We start from the raw sequence: 16188 nt of genomic DNA, 5'->3' as shown, positions 1-16188 counted from the left end.
CCGGCACCAGGCCCTCCCCCCTCGGCAGCCCGGGAAGCGGGTAAGGCCGGGGCTGGGGCGGGTCCATCCCAGCCGCGCTCGCCCGTGATGCTTTTTGTCCCTCTGGCGGCGCCGTAGCGGCCGGGTCGGGCCGGCGCCTGCGTGCCGCGGGCATCCCGGCCGCCGGTGATTCCTGCCTCCCGGTGCCTGCCTCCTCGTTCCTGCTTCCTGCCGCCGTCATGGATTACCGGGCGCTGGTGATGAGCCAGGTCGTGCCCGGGCAGTTCGACGATGCGGATTGCTCGGATAGGTGAGGGCGCTGGGGGTGCATGGCCGGGCGGACACGCGGAGCAGGAGTGGGAGCGGGAGCAGCCCTGGGACTTGCCCGGCAGCGGGGAAGGGAGAGCGGGTGGTGCTGCCCCACTACGGGAGGAGGTGAGAGGAAAGGCTGCGTGTGTCTCTCGGCTTCCCTTTTCCATGATGTGTGCTGCTTTGGGACATACTTGTCCTGGCAGAAAGCCGTGACACGTTGCTGACATTACGGAATGGTAGCATCAGTTAGGTTGGAAAAGACCTCTGAGATCGTCGAGGCCAAGCCGTGACCCAACACCACCGTGCCAAGTAGACCGTGGCACTGAGTAACAAGTCCAGTCTTAAACACTTCCAGGAACGGTGACCCCACCACCTCCCTGAGCAATCCATTCCAATGTCTAACCACCCTTGCTGTGAAGAAATTCTTCCAAATTCTCCTGGTGCAACTTTGCATCTTTAGGCTGTGTCCTCTTTTCCTGTCACTTGTTGCCTGGGGGAAGAGACCGACCCCCACGTGGCTGCAGCCTCCTTTCAGGGAGTTGCAGAGAGTGATTAGGTCCCCCTGAGCCTTCTTTTCTCCAGGCTAAATACCCGCAGCTCCCACAGTTGCTCCTCATAGGACTTGTGCTCCAGACCCTAAACCAACATAATTTCTAGACCTGATCCAGCACTGCAATATCCTTCCTGAATAGGGGGCCTCAGAAATGGAGTTATTGAATTAAAACACGGGTGAAAATGTAAAGTCATTTATGGGGATAAGTGTATTCAATTTTTGGTGACTGTAACAATCATTTTTAGTTATAGAGACATCTGTGTTTCTTTTAAGTGAATCTGTGGAAGACACAGAAGCGTGTAAAGAGGGTGAGGTCCCTGAGAGCTGCCAGTTATGCACGTGTGAAGAAGTTAATGCTGAGGAAGGAGATGGTGATGATGACAACGATGCTGAAGAGGAAGATGAAGACTGGGACTGGGATGATGAGGTGGGAAGACTCACGAAGCGGCACAATGCTGCTGGTGGATGCAATCCACAGGTATGTTGAAGGTTATTGTGTGGGCTTTGAGGGTGCCCAAGAGCTAATGGGGCCAGCCTGGAGGCTTTGTTTGTTGTTAGTATTATGTTGAGGACAAATGCAAGCAGAAGTTTTTCCCTCAGAGAATCCCCGTCCTTTGCATCTGTTCCTTTGACCTGCTGTATGTGCATGTACATTGTAGCCCGAGCTCCATTTGATCTTCTTGTCTCAAACCCTGTTGCAGGATTTGCTGTGTCACTGCAGTTTCCTTCTCTTCCTTGCCTTTCTCAGCTTCTCTTTCTTTGCTCACTACAGATGATCTCTACAGATGTTCCTAACTTTTTTGGTATTTGTCCTCTGTGTTTCTGAGCATCTTACCCAGCCTGTCTTTTTATTTTTTGACTATCTGCTAGTCAAATGCAGGGTGAAACCAGTTCTATTTTTGACTTAATAGTGAAGAAGGCAAAGAAAAATACAAGTATGGGAAGTGGAGGGGGTGCTTGAAGTGAATTAATATAGAGTGTATGATGTTGACATAGAAACTCTGGCATTGTGAAGAACGAAAAGCACTCGTGAAGGTAAGAAAGGGGCTAGTTCTCACATCAGCTTGGACACTAGAGGTTCAAAACCTCATTTTTCCTATTGATACCAGCTTAGCAGAACAGTTGAGATAAATCGGAGTCGTGCTGATCATAGTATAGCATGTCTGGCAGTGCTTGTCCTGGGTGCTATATTCTTGCCTTTGTTTAGAGGTTTATGCTGTTCAATGATGGTGAAATCATGTTCAGGTATTAGTTGTGTCTGGAGAGGACTACATGTGAGAAAAGACAAAATCTTGGGACGTTTTCTCAGTTCATTACCTCTGCATTTTTTCTCTTTTATTTTATTCCCTGTTTCTGTCTTCTATTCTCTTCCTTTTACAGACAGAAAAAGTGCTGTGTGAGAGACTTGGAGCTTCCTAGAAAAAAAAGTAACTCTGGCTTGGAGCACTTTTAGTATTTTAACTGCTGTGTTACCTGTGTTTTCTTTTCTTGATTTAAATAAAATTTGGTGTTAATCCATATCTGTTTCCTTATATCCCATGTGGTTTTCCTCTTACAGCTTTAGGCATAGGCATTTGAGATGACTTTTCCAATGAAATGGTTTGAATTTCAAAGGGCTGCCTACAGAACGTGACTTATGTTAACAAATCCTTTATTTCAGGCAAACAGACAGACGCCTAATTGCTCTTCAGCAAAACTGTCAACTCCTGCAGGCAAGGTTTTAAGAAAATTTGAACACAAAATCAATTTAGGTGAGTATAGTTGCACTGCTGTTCCTTATTTTAAACAGTGACCACACTGTGACATTCTCAGACTAATTCCACTCCTGTTAAGCCAGAACTCACTGGAATGGGTGAGTTACCCTTTGCCAGAGAGATTAAAAATTACTTCTGAGTACTTGAAGTTGCCTTTAGTCTCTAAGAACTGGCTGTCGTACCTCCCCTGTCTCTCCACCTTCAGCTCCACATGGCTGTTTTGTTGGGATTTTTTTTCTTCCCCCTTGACTTCTTCTCCAGGCAACATGACGTCTTTCTTCCCTAGATTCTCTGTAGGTACAAGCTGTTTGGGTGGAGGGAGGGTATCAACTCTCTGTTGGGATGTTGGTGATTCCCACAGCTGCATTTTCTAGACAAATGCAGTAGTCCCCTGTAGTCTTAGAGGGGGTACATTATGCAGCAGTTTTCTCCCAGGGGCAGAGATGCTGTGCTAAGTGAAGAGGCTGCTGTCCCAGCTGGTGTGATTTGATTTTTGCCCTGAGATGGAGATGGCTGCTCAGCACAGCCTGTCTAGACTAGGGACAGCTGTGATTGGCACCTTCTGACAGGGTAGAGATCAGAGGTTGGGTTTTCATTTATAACAAAGTGGTGCTAGGGTGAAGGCTGCTGATATTTGTAACCAAATACAACAGCTTTTGTACATTTAGCATTTAATCAAACACCATTTAAATGCATTGTTGAAGAGAATCTGGGAGGCTACTGCTTATCGTGTTAAGAAAAATGGCATATGATTGTTATAAGAGAAGAACAGACAAATTTATTGGTGAGATGTTATCCAAAAGGCATTAGGGTTATCACATTTCCAAGTCTCTGGAACTGTCTCACTCATCTGTGTTGTTACCTTATAGTCCTACCCTGAAATGTAAACAGAGTGAAGTGCTAGGTTAATCCTGGTGTGTAGGAAACTTCTTTGAGTTTTGGGGTTTTGGGTTTTTTTCATTTCTTCTTACGTGTTTTTCAGATAAGCTAAATTTTGATGACTCTGTTATAAACAGAGTCACAGAAAAGTCTAGACAGAAGGAAGCAGACATGTGAGTATTACTTACACTTCTATTTTCACTTAAATACTTTAAACCCAGAAGTACAGTGTTTATTTCCTTGTTTAAATAAGTTTGTTAAGAAAAATGAAGTTTAGAAGTAGTCTACATACAGTTTGCCCTTTGGTCTTCAATTTTTTGGTTTCCAAATTAGTTCTCAGACTTATCCCAAAGTTTTGATTCTTTTGTCACTGGTAGCACATCTGATTGTGTTGATGTAGTATGGTAAGACAGGAGTGATGGTGTCATCCCCCTAGTAAAGATCCTTTGATACTCTTCTAAGCACAAATCCTTAAGCTGCTGAGCTAGAAAGGTGTTGGAGGCCTTAGAAAGTTCCTCCTGCTGATTTGGTGATGGAAAAGTATTTCTTAAGAATTTTTTTTTTTTGGCTTGCAGCTTATAGCCCTAAGATGTAGAGACAGGTACAGTTTTCTCCTGAATGAGCAAAATTCAGAAAAAGCAGGAAAATAATCTATAAAAGTGAAGGGCTCTGATGTTAATGGTAGTGGTTTGTTGATTTTTTATTTTCCTTTCCAACCCTCTGTCGACAGGAGAAACCTTTGTTTTTTATGAACTGAAAGCCTTACTTCTTAAGGCTGTCATCTTAACCTTTGGCACAGAATGTCACAGTTTGCTCTGTCAAAGTACCAAGCCCATATGTGGGATTGTAACATTTTATTTTCACTTGTGCTAGGTACCGAGTCAAAGACAAGTCAGACAGAGCAACAGTAGAGCAGGTAAGTCCTTTTTTCATCAGAATTCCCTTTGACCAAAGCAAATAGTGTAGAATTTTGGAATCAATGAAAAAACAGTTAAAGCAGGAACAGAGTTTTGTGTAATTCTATTTCCCTTGTTATGCTGAAGAGACCTGTTGTTTCTTTCTTTCTTTGTTTCACATATGAAAGTCAGCTTTGGTTCCATAAACATTTTAGAGCTCATTTGTGTTTAACATTGTGATTTGTTCATAGGTGTAATGCAGAATTCCATCTTAAGCTTTTATTAAACTCCAAAGAACAAGAAAAAAATGCTGAGTTTGCCTTTTTGCTTCTATAGCACTGAAATATTACTGGGCTAAGCCCACATGGCTGTTCTATTTCAGATATGGTCTCTGTATCCCAAGAAAAATCTTACTTTAAAACATTTAATGCTGGTGTGGGTGGGACATTATTTCTTTGTGTCTTCTAGAGTTAGCTTGAAGACCTATGCTTAGTTTAAAAAAAAGAAAAAATTTTTGAACAAAAAGTGAAATGTCTTCCTAGATTGATGGCAGAATTCTGAGTGGTTGCTGTTCAGATTATTATTTGATCCTTGAAAACAGTCTGATGCCCAGGGTCCTTTAATGTGATAGTAAGACTGGACAGTATTATTTGTTTGGTTTTTTTTTTGTCCTCTGCTGACTTTTCTGTATTAAATTTGAGGTGTTGGACCCAAGAACCCGAATCATTCTGTTCAAGATGCTCTCTAGAGGTATCATATCAGAAATCAATGGCTGCATCAGCACAGGGAAAGAAGTAAGTTTTATTGCAAATAATGTAGTAGGCTTTTCTTTTTGTCAGCAAGCTGGGTGGAAGTTTATGATGCTGAGAAAATGTAATGAAATACTTGGGCTTAGTTCTACATATTTTGTGCTGCTTGATTGGTAAGTTATCTTAAGAAAAAAAATATTTATGTTAAAGGACAGCAATTTTCCCAAGTATGAAAGATTTCTAAGAATGCTTTAATATTAATCTTAAATTTATGGATGTTGTTAATTGCATCTTTCAACAAAAAGTTTTAGCAAAGTTATGTGTACCCATAGTATTAAATAGTGCCTAAAAAAACCTTACAAACCCAGATAATTCCAATTAAATACATACTTCTGCCCTGTGTAGAGGTGAAAACGTGAGACATTTGGGCCATGCTTTAGGGCCTGAACAGTGCACAGGCTCAAGCTAACCCTTCACACAAGGGCTTGTTTCAGTCTTCCAAGTGTGCATGAGGCAGAGTTTTCTTGTGCAATGTTGATTTTATTCTGAGGGTGTTGTTGCACCCCTGCCCCATCTTATGTACTTCCTGTTAGCTGCCTTTGGTGGTAAAAGGATTGCCCTGGTGTGCAGTCTCCTTCAGCTGGCCGCCACACAGGGGCTAGTGAGATCAGCCCTTTTCCAGGTGTCAGAATGAGAAGAGAGAAGATTATGCTGTTTTAAAGAACTTTTCTTTAATGTTCTTCTTTCCTTTTTAATCTGATAGGCCAATGTGTATCATGCCAGTACTGCAAATGGAGAGAACAGAGCAATAAAGATTTACAAAACCTCTATTCTGATGTTTAAAGATCGGGATAAGTATGTGAGTGGTGAATTCAGGTGAGTTTGACTTCTGCCTGATTTTACTGGAGAATAGGGATTGTTTTGACAGGTGTTAAAATCACTGGTGCTTATGCTGCATTGATAGACTTAGAGTCCCTGTCTTTTATTTTTTTTATTTAAAGATTTCGTCATGGATACTGCAAAGGCAACCCAAGAAAAATGGTGAAGACATGGGCCGAAAAAGAAATGAGGAATTTAATAAGGTGATTTTTCCAGTTTTTATTTCATCACGCAGATGTTACCACAGCTTTTAAGTTTATAGGAGATGCTCTCTTTTTGCTAGACTGTGGCTACCACTACCCTATTGGGTCTCTGGAGTACTCAGGAAAGTGTCTAAAGCTTCATTATGGGAGAGAAACAAAAGGGGAGGGAAGAATAAAGATCTTCTTTTGTTTTCCTGCTAATGCTTGGAGCTCTTCAGTGCCTGAACTCTGTCTGACATGACTGAGCAGCAAGGAGAAGCTAGAAATAGCTGCTGTTGAACAGCAACATGCTTTATGATATAGGTTAATCTAGGATTGACCTGAACTGTCTAAAGATTCTTTGACACAGGAATGCTTAGAAAAGGGTCAGAATGGTTGTGGCTTTTTGTGTGCATTTCCTAGTTGTTCTTCACAGGGGAGAGTTTCCTGAGCTCTCACTGTTATTTTCAAAGCTGCAGATCTCCTTTATGCACTGGTGCAAAGCAAATAGAGTTTGGTGTTTTTTTTTTTTTTTTTTTTTTTTTTTTTTTAATTTTTTTTGGCTTTGTTCCTGTATTTCAGGTTGAACACAGCCCAGATACCTTGCCCAGAGCCAATTATGCTAAGGAGTCATGTGCTTGTCATGGGCTTTATTGGTAAAGGTGATAGGTAAGTATCACCTTATATTTCTAAGTATCCTTAGAAAATCAGTTTTTTTGTTTATTTGTTTTTTTTTTTAAATTTAGTAATAGCTTTTCCCAAAGGTTTATTAAAGCCAATGAAACCAACCATTTGAATTTACCTACAGTTACTCTAGGGCTGTAAAGTTAACATGTGCATGTGATCTGTGGAATGGTCCCAGACATTTTCAGCTACTACTGCAAGCAATCTGTGTGTTTCTGAAGCCTCAGTTGTGTGAAAAATTAATTCTTAAAGTGGCTAAGCCAGAGATTAATGCTGGAAAGGCTTGCTAATCATACATGAAGGTTGTTTATTGTTTTGTAGTTACTGACATTAATGTAGCATGGTCCAAATTAGCTCCTGTTGAAAACAGAGCTCCAGAATCTTTGGCAAGCATGTAGCAAGGTTCTGCTCCCCTTATGGCTCCTTGCAATTGGTTGCTCATCCTGACTTGCTTGACACACTCAGGGAGTGAAAGATTCAGGCAATTAAAGCATTTGCAGCTGGTGTGAAAAAGGAAAAAATATTTAGTTTCAGGTTCTTTGGTTTTTTGTTTGTTTTTTTTTTTTGTAATTTCAAGGCCTGCTCCTCTGCTGAAGAATGCTCAGTTGTCTGACTCCAAAGTCCGGGAGCTGTACCTACAGATCATCCAGTACATGAGAAGAATGTACCAAGATGCCAGACTTGTTCACGCAGATCTCAGTGAATTTAATATGCTGTATGTTTTTAATCCTTGCTCTGAATTGTGACATCTAAAATTTATGCATTGGCAGCCTCTGTGTGAGAGTACTGATGTACCTTTCAGCGAGGGCGGGGTCCTTGTCCTTACTGGGTTTTGTAACTTTTCTAATTAATGATGTAGCTTTTAGCCCAGATCTGAGCTTTCTCTGTTAAAAAACGCCAACAGGCAAACAAACAAAAGAAACCATAAAATAAGAAAGAAAAAGAAGTTAAAAAACACAACAAAATCACCTCATAAAATCCCCTCACAACTAGAAAGAAATCCATCAACTCCAACAAAAATTAGTAAGGTATCATTTTCATGTGTTGTATTTTATATTAGTTAGGTATCCTTTCACTGCTATATTTTTATAACTTGTTTCTTGGTTTTTTTTCTTTTTCATGCACCTCTCTGCTTTTTTTGTTCATGAGCAGACTACTTTTTAAAAAAGTTTAATTATACAGCTTGTATAGAGAGGGAAAATATTGACTGAAAAAAAGCCACCCTGGTCCTCACAGGCAAGGCATATGCTGGAGGAAGAAGATTTTTTTTTTTGCTGGCTCTTAAGTTTGAGGCATGCTTTGTTCCCTGTCTCTCAGTAGTCTGGTGGAGTTGGTGCAGCTCTGTGTGGGGTTTCCTTGCAGGTACCACGGAGGGGACGTGTACATCATTGACGTGTCTCAGAGCGTGGAGCACGACCACCCGCACGCGCTGGAGTTCCTGCGCAAGGATTGTGCCAATGTTAACGGTGAGGGGGCTGCACTTCAGCCCTTGTTCTGACAGCTGGTTTATTTAGCAGGATGGACTCAGTTCATCTTATGTTCTTTCAGGTGTAGCTGACTGTAGAAGCTGCCAAAATTCCATTAAAATACATCCTCTCCTATGTTCTCTTGACTTCCTCAGGGAGCATTGTACTGTGCTGAGTTCAGAGTAGTGCAGCCTATTTTGCTAGAAATTATCTCTCTTAAATGAGTGCCATGACTGAATCTCAGAGTTAGGATAGATCTGCAGCGGTCCTTGCCCCAGTCTTAACTTCCCTTACTTAAAATACTGTGCAGACATACTGATGTGTTGCCTTCTGTGAGCTGAATCCCCATATGGGATTCCTCAGCTGGCAAGATGTTTCTGTGTGTTATAAAGTTCCATGCACTTAAGGGCAGCTGAGAGGATTGAGGTGCAGAGTAATTAATTAGAGATGTTATCACTTGTCATAGTATTTTGATAAGTTAAGTTTTTCTCTTGAGAATTTGGTCTTCATGTGTGAATATACATGTTGTGTAACAGATACACACCTCCTGGTAGGGTGTGTCCCTGAGGATAAAAAAAAAATCTCTCTTTATAGGCTGCTTTTGTCTCCCCTTTCTTTTCAGATTGACTTTTTTCTTATTTTACAGAGACTCTTGAAAGTCTGGCACATAATTAGGAAAGAACTGTGTTCATGCTGTATGTTTGTTGATATCCAGTATGCTACTTTTTCCTTATTCCTTTTCAGTTCATGCATTTCTAGAACTCCCTTCTATCTCAGCTAGTCACATCCTTGCTCTTTATTCATGTCTTTTGAGCTCCTCTACCTAGATATTCTAGTGTCTCAGTGAGTTGGTGTTGTTTTGTTTGTTTTCTGTCACTGGAGCTTTCTCTGTCTAAACCTTCTACAGAGAGTCTAAGAAACACCTGGTTCTGCCTTAGGTGTGATCTTTGCAGAGGTTTGTGGTTCTGTGAGCATGGAGAGCTGCTCACTAAATGCTTCTCTAATCCTTCTATGATTAAATTTTCAGAGTGAGAGATCTGGGAACTTTAGTAGGAAATACTTGTTAAACAGTCCTCAGTGTCACTTGTTGTTTTTCAGAACAGAAATGCAGCCTATGAATTTGGTCATAGGTCTTTCTGATTTAAGAAAGCAATTCTGAGTGTAGTAGCAAAGAAGATTCTAGGACATCAATGTGTCTTCCCTTTTGGGTGGATCATAATGTACTGTATTTCAGTGGCCACTTGTTTCTCTCTGGCAAAAGTTTGAGGTCTCTATTCCTTATTTGAAATACATTTTTTTAATCTTAGTCATTGCAAATACTATACCTGTCTTGAATTTTTATTTCTTAGCCCGTACTCCATTAAGTCAGGATCCTGCTGAAATTGATTTAGCTTTTATATTTATGCAGTTTTTCTCCTTTTAGTGTTTGTTGCATCTGGGAGATGAGCAGTTTTATTTCAGATGACCAAGAATCATCTGGTAACTAAATTCCATATGATGTAGAATGTGCTGCTGAGACTTTCCCAAGTCATCAGAGTTGTTGGCTCACTGGAATTGTCACTTTAACATCCAAGCTGCAAATGTTAGATAGACTTAGTAATGGATTTTGTCTCTCACTTGTTTCCTGGCAGACTTTTTCCAGAAGCACAATGTTGCAGTGATGACAGTGAAGGAGCTGTTTGAATTTATTACTGATCCTTCTATCACAAGTGAAAACATTGATGACTACCTGTCTAAGGTAAAACCTCATGGCCTTGTTACTGAGTAAGAGGACAGTAAAATCAGATCAGTTCAAGCTCCATCATCTCATTTATTCTACATCCTAAGGAAGCAGCACATGACATTGTTGTGCTAGTGCTTCAGAAATGCATATAGGTCTTTTCCATTTATACCACTGTAGGGTGACACTACTTTCATTGCATGTTCTCTCAAAAAGTCTGTCTAATGATGAAGACTCAAATGTCTGTTTAAGGCGCTGTAAGAACCAGGATGCTTTAAGCTAGCTCTTCCTTTCTGGCAAGGAGGAGCTCTGCAGATATATAACCGTGCTTGTATGGAGAGTGGTGCTGTATGTCGTGTAGCCGTGCTGGGCCTGCCGCAGCGTGGTCTGGGGGCGGGACCTGGGCGGGTGTTTTTCCCGCTGATAGAGCCCTGATGTGCAGGGTCAGCGTGCTGCGCAGCAGGGCTGGCCACCGTTAGGTGTCGCTGAAGGCATTCCCACAGGGACAGCTGGAGTGCGTGCGGGTGACGGTGGAGCACGGGGAGAAACGCAGATGGGAATAGTTGGATGTGATTCTAAAGGCTTAGTGGTGCGATTCTAAAGAATGATAACTTTTTTGTAATGTTTTGTGTTTCTTTAGGCAATGGAAATAGCATCGAAAAGAACAGAGGAGGAAAGATCCAGTCAAGATAAAGTGGATGAGGAAGTGAGGATTTCTGTTCCTGCTATGAAATGAATATTAACCTTACTTCTTCTAAACACTCAAAAATGTTCTGTTTTCTTTGGAAAAATGTACAGTTGATGATAAACAAAACATTGTTTGTGATACTGAGTTATCTTGACCTAGTTGAGATGTGAAGTATTAAGGGATGCCATATGTAAAAGCTGACAGCAATAAGCTGTTAGAAGGCAAATATTCTATTTCCTAAACCAGTGTGTTTGCTGACATCTATGTCTCTTGATGTATCTTCCAGTTCAGGTTTAGTTGAAATCTGAGTAGAGAGATCTGATTGTGCCAGTGGTTTTGGACCAGTGATACAGAAGCAGGCTATTTGGATATGTGCATTGGCCAAATTGCCTATCTAGCTCCACTCCCAGTCTAATTCAGTTCTTCCACTGCTTTTACATTCAGTGAAGCCATCTCAAGTCCATTACAGAAAGCTGTTAATGTTCTGGAAATGCTTGATGTAAAGATAGAACCATTTCTATCTTAGTCTTAACTCTCTGTTCCAGAAGAGTCCAAAACAAAACCAACAACCAACAAAAACCTCTTATCTTGTGGGTCAGTACGACTTAATTTATTCAAGACTTTTTTGTCTTGGAGCTCAGCAGTTTTCACTAACTGCTTCAGGCTTTTCCAAGGAAAGATGTGTTTTGTTTCCCAGTATAGCCTCAGCATAAAACTACTGAGGTGTAGAGTCAGATTCTAGTGTTTGGTAACAAGCCCATCTTCTGCAAGCAAATTACTCCTTTGTTTATATGAGGTACTGACCTGTAAGAGAGGTGGTTTCATAGCATCTAAGTTCTGTTCTTTTGTCTTAGGCTTTCCATGTGACCAAGGCTAATTTGTGCCACTTCCCTTGCAAAAGAATAGAGCTGAGTAAGGGCAGCTCTGTTTAAGTGGGGAACTGTGCTTTGTGCACAGCTCTCAGATGAGCAGTGATCATGAAGGGTACTGAATCTTTACTGGGATTGAACTGATACCATGAAACAGAGAAGCAAAACACATTTCTCTGATCTGGTAGGGTCATAAGCTTGCTGAAAGACTGTTTCAAATGTGAGAAACTTCAAGTATGTTGTTGATACTGCAGTTAGTTTTTATTGGACTGTACTGCTGCAAGAACCTTTTTTGAGTTGTACTGTAGGTTGAAGTGGGAATTGTTACATAAAGAGATTAAGTTCTAGCAGTGTATTTCAATAGAGTTGCCTCCTGAAGGCATTATAAACATTACAATAAAAGCATTAGAAAAATTCTTAGGTTACAAAACCTTAGGACTCAAATAGGCTAAGAGATGGTTGGAGAGTTTTGTAAGTCGGCTGATGTGAGTCAGGCTAAGGAAGGAGCCTTAGTTGTTGTGGTCTATCAATAACATCTAGGTTGTACATTAAGTCTGCCCCTGCAAAAAATAACCAAACAAAAAACAACTCTGTAGTTCAAATGGTAAGGGATGATTGCTATGTTCATTTGTTGTTTCTCTGATTGTGATTATTCTCCTAAGGATGCATAATTAGGAGAGAAGAACATCATGACACAATATGTAAATTAGTAAGTCTGTGTTTCCCTTCACTGTGCTAGGTATTTAAGAAGGCCTACATACCTCGAACTCTGACTGAAGTTAAAAACTATGAGAGGGATGTGGACATAATGATGAAATTGAAAGAAGAGGATATGGCATTGAATGTTCAGCAAGATAATGTGAGTAGACATGCTGAGGCCCTGCAAAAGAGAGAGAGGGAATATGAATTCTTCTTACTGGAAACTGTTAGTAACAAACAAAAACCAGAAGTGTTGCTACCAAAGTGTGGAGTACTAAATCTATATCATACTTTAAAATTGTCTGGTTAGTGCTTAATGATAACATTGTGGATTTTATCCTGGTCCTTCTCTGGGCACAAAGAATTAAGATATAATTTGATAATGTAATTTCTTCCTCTTTCCCTTTGAGCAGATTCTCTACCAGACTGTGACAGGATTGAAGAAGGATTTGTCTGGTGTTCAGAAGGTGAGAGGGTCTTTTTGAAATCCTTAATTTTAGCCATTTTCAGAAAAGTGCTTACAGGTAGTTCAGAGATTGCCTGGTCCTGCAGCTGGCACCATGAAAGAAGCCTTTGTGTGCAGTGACCATTTGTGTCAGGATGGGTCTGGCATGGCAGTGTGTCTGCACAACACAGAATTTGCTTCCCTACACTGTGGCTGATGCTGGGTTGCTTGAGAATGAAATTAAAATCCTTGCTGTGGCCATGATCTCTAAAGTTAAGGTGATGATGAGGGAAAGTGTTTTCTGATTATGGAAAATGTAATTGATTTAAACTGTTGCATGACTGCAAGTTTTGATATGTTTCTGATATCAAATATGCTATCAGATATGTTGATATGATAGGGTATCTGTTGTAATATTGCATAAAGAACAGTCCTCCAGTATATAAGCCATAAAATATTATGTTTTACTGTGTTTGAAGTACTTGACAGTGACACTTCTGTAAAGTAGATTGGATGAGAAGTTGGATACAGATCACTTGGAGCCATGTCATTCAAGGCAAAAGCCCTGTGTGGGTTCCCCCTCCTTACTTTGTGAATATTCTCTAGCAGTGGTGTAGACTCTTGATTTAAAATGGAAATATAAATACGGATGGGATCAGGCTGTAGCACAGTCTCCAGGCTTGTTTAAGAATAAGTGAGTGTTTCAGTGCAGATATTTGTGTTTGCAATACAGAATACACACAGTGCCCCCAAGGTAGATTTGGGCTTGATCCAAGGATAATTAAAAATAGGCTTCCACATATGTTAGCAAATTGCTGTTTAACTTAGGGAAATTAGTTTGCGAGTGCAAATAACAGATGTGCTTTGAGCCCTGACCTAAAAGAATCTGTGGTGTACATTTTAGATTCCTTTTTCTTAGTTTGGCTTAACCTACTTTTTATTCTTCATCTTGAAACTCAGTGAGGGCTGTGGTAAGGGAGATAGCATCAGATTGCTCAAGGGCTTCTTTGCAGCAGATTATGTTTTCTTTTTTGTGAATATATATATATACATTGTGCATGTATATGTGTGTATGCTGCCATTAGGTTTCTTGGTTTTGATTTGATATAATTCTTGTTATATTATCTTGCAGATTCCTGCACTCCTTGAAGAGGCAGGCTATTCAGAAACAGACTCTGATGATGATGATGGTGGTGGTGGCTGCTCAGAGGACTCTGATTTGGGCTGTAAAGAATCAGTACATCCCAAAGACAAACCTGCTGAAGTTAGCATGGACAAAAAGGTCAGCTGTCCAGAAATTGTTTATTTTTTCCCACCTTTGCTTATATGACACAAAAACATCCAAACTTAGTGACTCTTGCTTCTTCTTGTCTGAAACAAGCCGTGGACCTTTCCTGTTGTGGAGAACAAGAGCAGAGGCAGTGAATTTCATTGGGGATGCTTTGTTAGAGGTGGTTTTATGTAGAGCAATGTGCAACACAGCTCTCTGTAGCTTAGGCAAAGCTAGAAGAGAGATCTCTACAGGGAATTACAGGGCTACACAAAGTAGAATTCAGTGGAGCCTGGGCAGCTTTTCAGTCCCTCTGGCTACTCTTCCAGGCTTTGGTGCTCAGGTTTGTGGCTGTGGTCCCTGATGAACCTCCTTATGCCCAGATAGCTGAGGCCACTTGATCTGTAGAGCTGGAGATTCGGTGACAGTGTTTGTACCACAGTGGCTTCTGTAGTACCATTAGTGCAGGCTGGCTAGCTCTGCTGTGGGCAAGAGATGTAATGCAGTCCAGCAAAGGGATTATGGTTAGGGTCTGGGTTTGGGTTTTCTTTGAGGTTTCATTTTCTAAACTGTGGAGCAATATGCTTAGTTTTGGTGAGGCTTTCCTGCAGTGTATCACTCATGAGTAAGATCCTTTTGGCAGCCTTTTATGTGTTGTGCAAAAAAAAAAAAGCAGGGTGAAACTTCCAGGCTTAAGGGGTTCAAGATTTGGAACTTTGCATTTTAGGTTTTTCTTCCTAGAAAAGGTAAGATAATATATTTCATATCTGTCAAATAAAAACGCAGCACTCCACTACACACTGCCAGTCTAGAGCTGCTGCCTTTTAGATGTGAAACAGGGAAGGCTTGGCCACTTCTCATCCTAATTGATGGGTTTTCATTTGGACTTCTTTTTGCATGAGATGAGATTTTTTTGTAACTTGTGTTTAGCTGTAGGTTGAACAACTGATTAGCAGCAATTACTTCTACCTGCCCCTTCCACTTTGCTGACTTTTTGTTTTCTAGTTGAGTCTTGTCCCTTCTGTGTCTGGCACGGATTTACAGTATGTTGCAGCAGCATGGCATTCTTTCCTGCCAGTCCTGCTGATGATCAGCTTGCTCTATCAGCACCTACTGGATCAATATTTTTGCATGACACATAGAAACACATACTACAGTAGCTCTGTGGGCAGCAGAAATTGTAGACCAGACGACCTGTTGTAATCTTAAGTGTAAACAGCATGAGTTAAGAGTGCCTCTTGTTCACTTTCTTCAAAAGTTGCATGAAACTGAGGTTCTAACTAGTTTATCATTACTGATATGCAGGTCTGAGCTCCACCCCAACCTGTATCTCCTTTTTCCTATCCCCTCACCATTTCTATTGATTTTTAAAGTTTCTTTATCTTGATAACCTTGTTTTTATGTCATGTGTTAATTAACTTGTTAATGTAACAATTGATTGACTTGCTTAAAATTCTTCATTCCCTTCTGGCTTTAAATGAATGGTGTTTGATTCCTTACAGGAAAGGAAAAAGATGGTTAAAGAAGCCCAAAGAGAAAAGAGAAAAAACAAAATCCCAAAGCATGTAAAGAAGAGGAAAGAAAAGACTGCAAAAATGAAGAAAGGCAAATAAAATCATCTTTGGCTCAGAGAAAGGGATGATGTGTTGTGGATTAGTCAGTCACCATCTTTTTTTCTTAAAAAATTAAAAATCCTTTATTTATATACATACAGTATAAGCTGTGAGGGTGATTTTGTTAATAACATGGTGTAGTTGTTTGAACAGAGTGTATGACACAGGTTTTTCAATGGGAAAGAATGAGTCCAACATTTGTGCCTGCTAAAATTCCTTACCTGTACAGGTTTGACTTTTTTGCTAAACTCGCACTGGTTTGTTCCTGTGTTCTAACTCCACATGCCTTCTTCACAGTATGGAAGCAAACTGAGCTCTGCAGGCTCTCACAGTCCCCCCTGGGATAACCCTGCAGGCATTGTGTCTTTGCTGCCTCCCTGTGCTTGCATCACCATTGATGGCCAAGTGCACACGTGGCTGCAATCCCCAGTTCGACCTTCACAGCCTCTCTGGTGCTTTTGGCTAGAAATCTCATAAGAGAGGAACCCATCACGGCTTCCAGATCTCTCTTTCTCTCTCTCTGCTCCCTTTCTCCACCCACACAGGGGTTG

General features: G+C 40.8%; 1 protein-coding gene across 1 annotated transcript; it reads left to right on the top strand.

Moving 5' to 3' along the window:
* The first annotated feature begins 117 nt into the window (after nucleotides 1-117).
* Nucleotides 118-15743, top strand: RIOK1 (RIO kinase 1). The gene is made up of 17 exons (XM_059852768.1): nucleotides 118-289; nucleotides 1118-1322; nucleotides 2505-2595; nucleotides 3581-3650; nucleotides 4351-4393; nucleotides 5075-5167; nucleotides 5886-5998; nucleotides 6124-6204; nucleotides 6766-6852; nucleotides 7445-7582; nucleotides 8230-8333; nucleotides 9965-10071; nucleotides 10694-10759; nucleotides 12350-12469; nucleotides 12723-12776; nucleotides 13887-14036; nucleotides 15527-15743. The coding sequence occupies exons 1-17, from the start codon at nucleotides 219-221 to the stop codon at nucleotides 15635-15637; spliced, it is 1704 nt and encodes a 567-aa protein (XP_059708751.1). The 5' UTR covers nucleotides 118-218; the 3' UTR covers nucleotides 15638-15743.
* The last annotated feature ends 445 nt before the right edge of the window (nucleotides 15744-16188 follow it).

This window comes from Haemorhous mexicanus, chromosome 1, assembly GCF_027477595.1.
Source record: "Haemorhous mexicanus isolate bHaeMex1 chromosome 1, bHaeMex1.pri, whole genome shotgun sequence".
Classification (NCBI taxonomy): Eukaryota; Metazoa; Chordata; class Aves; order Passeriformes; family Fringillidae; genus Haemorhous; species Haemorhous mexicanus.
The sequence above is the reverse complement of the archived record's forward strand: the minus strand, read 5'-3'. Positions and strand labels throughout refer to the sequence as shown.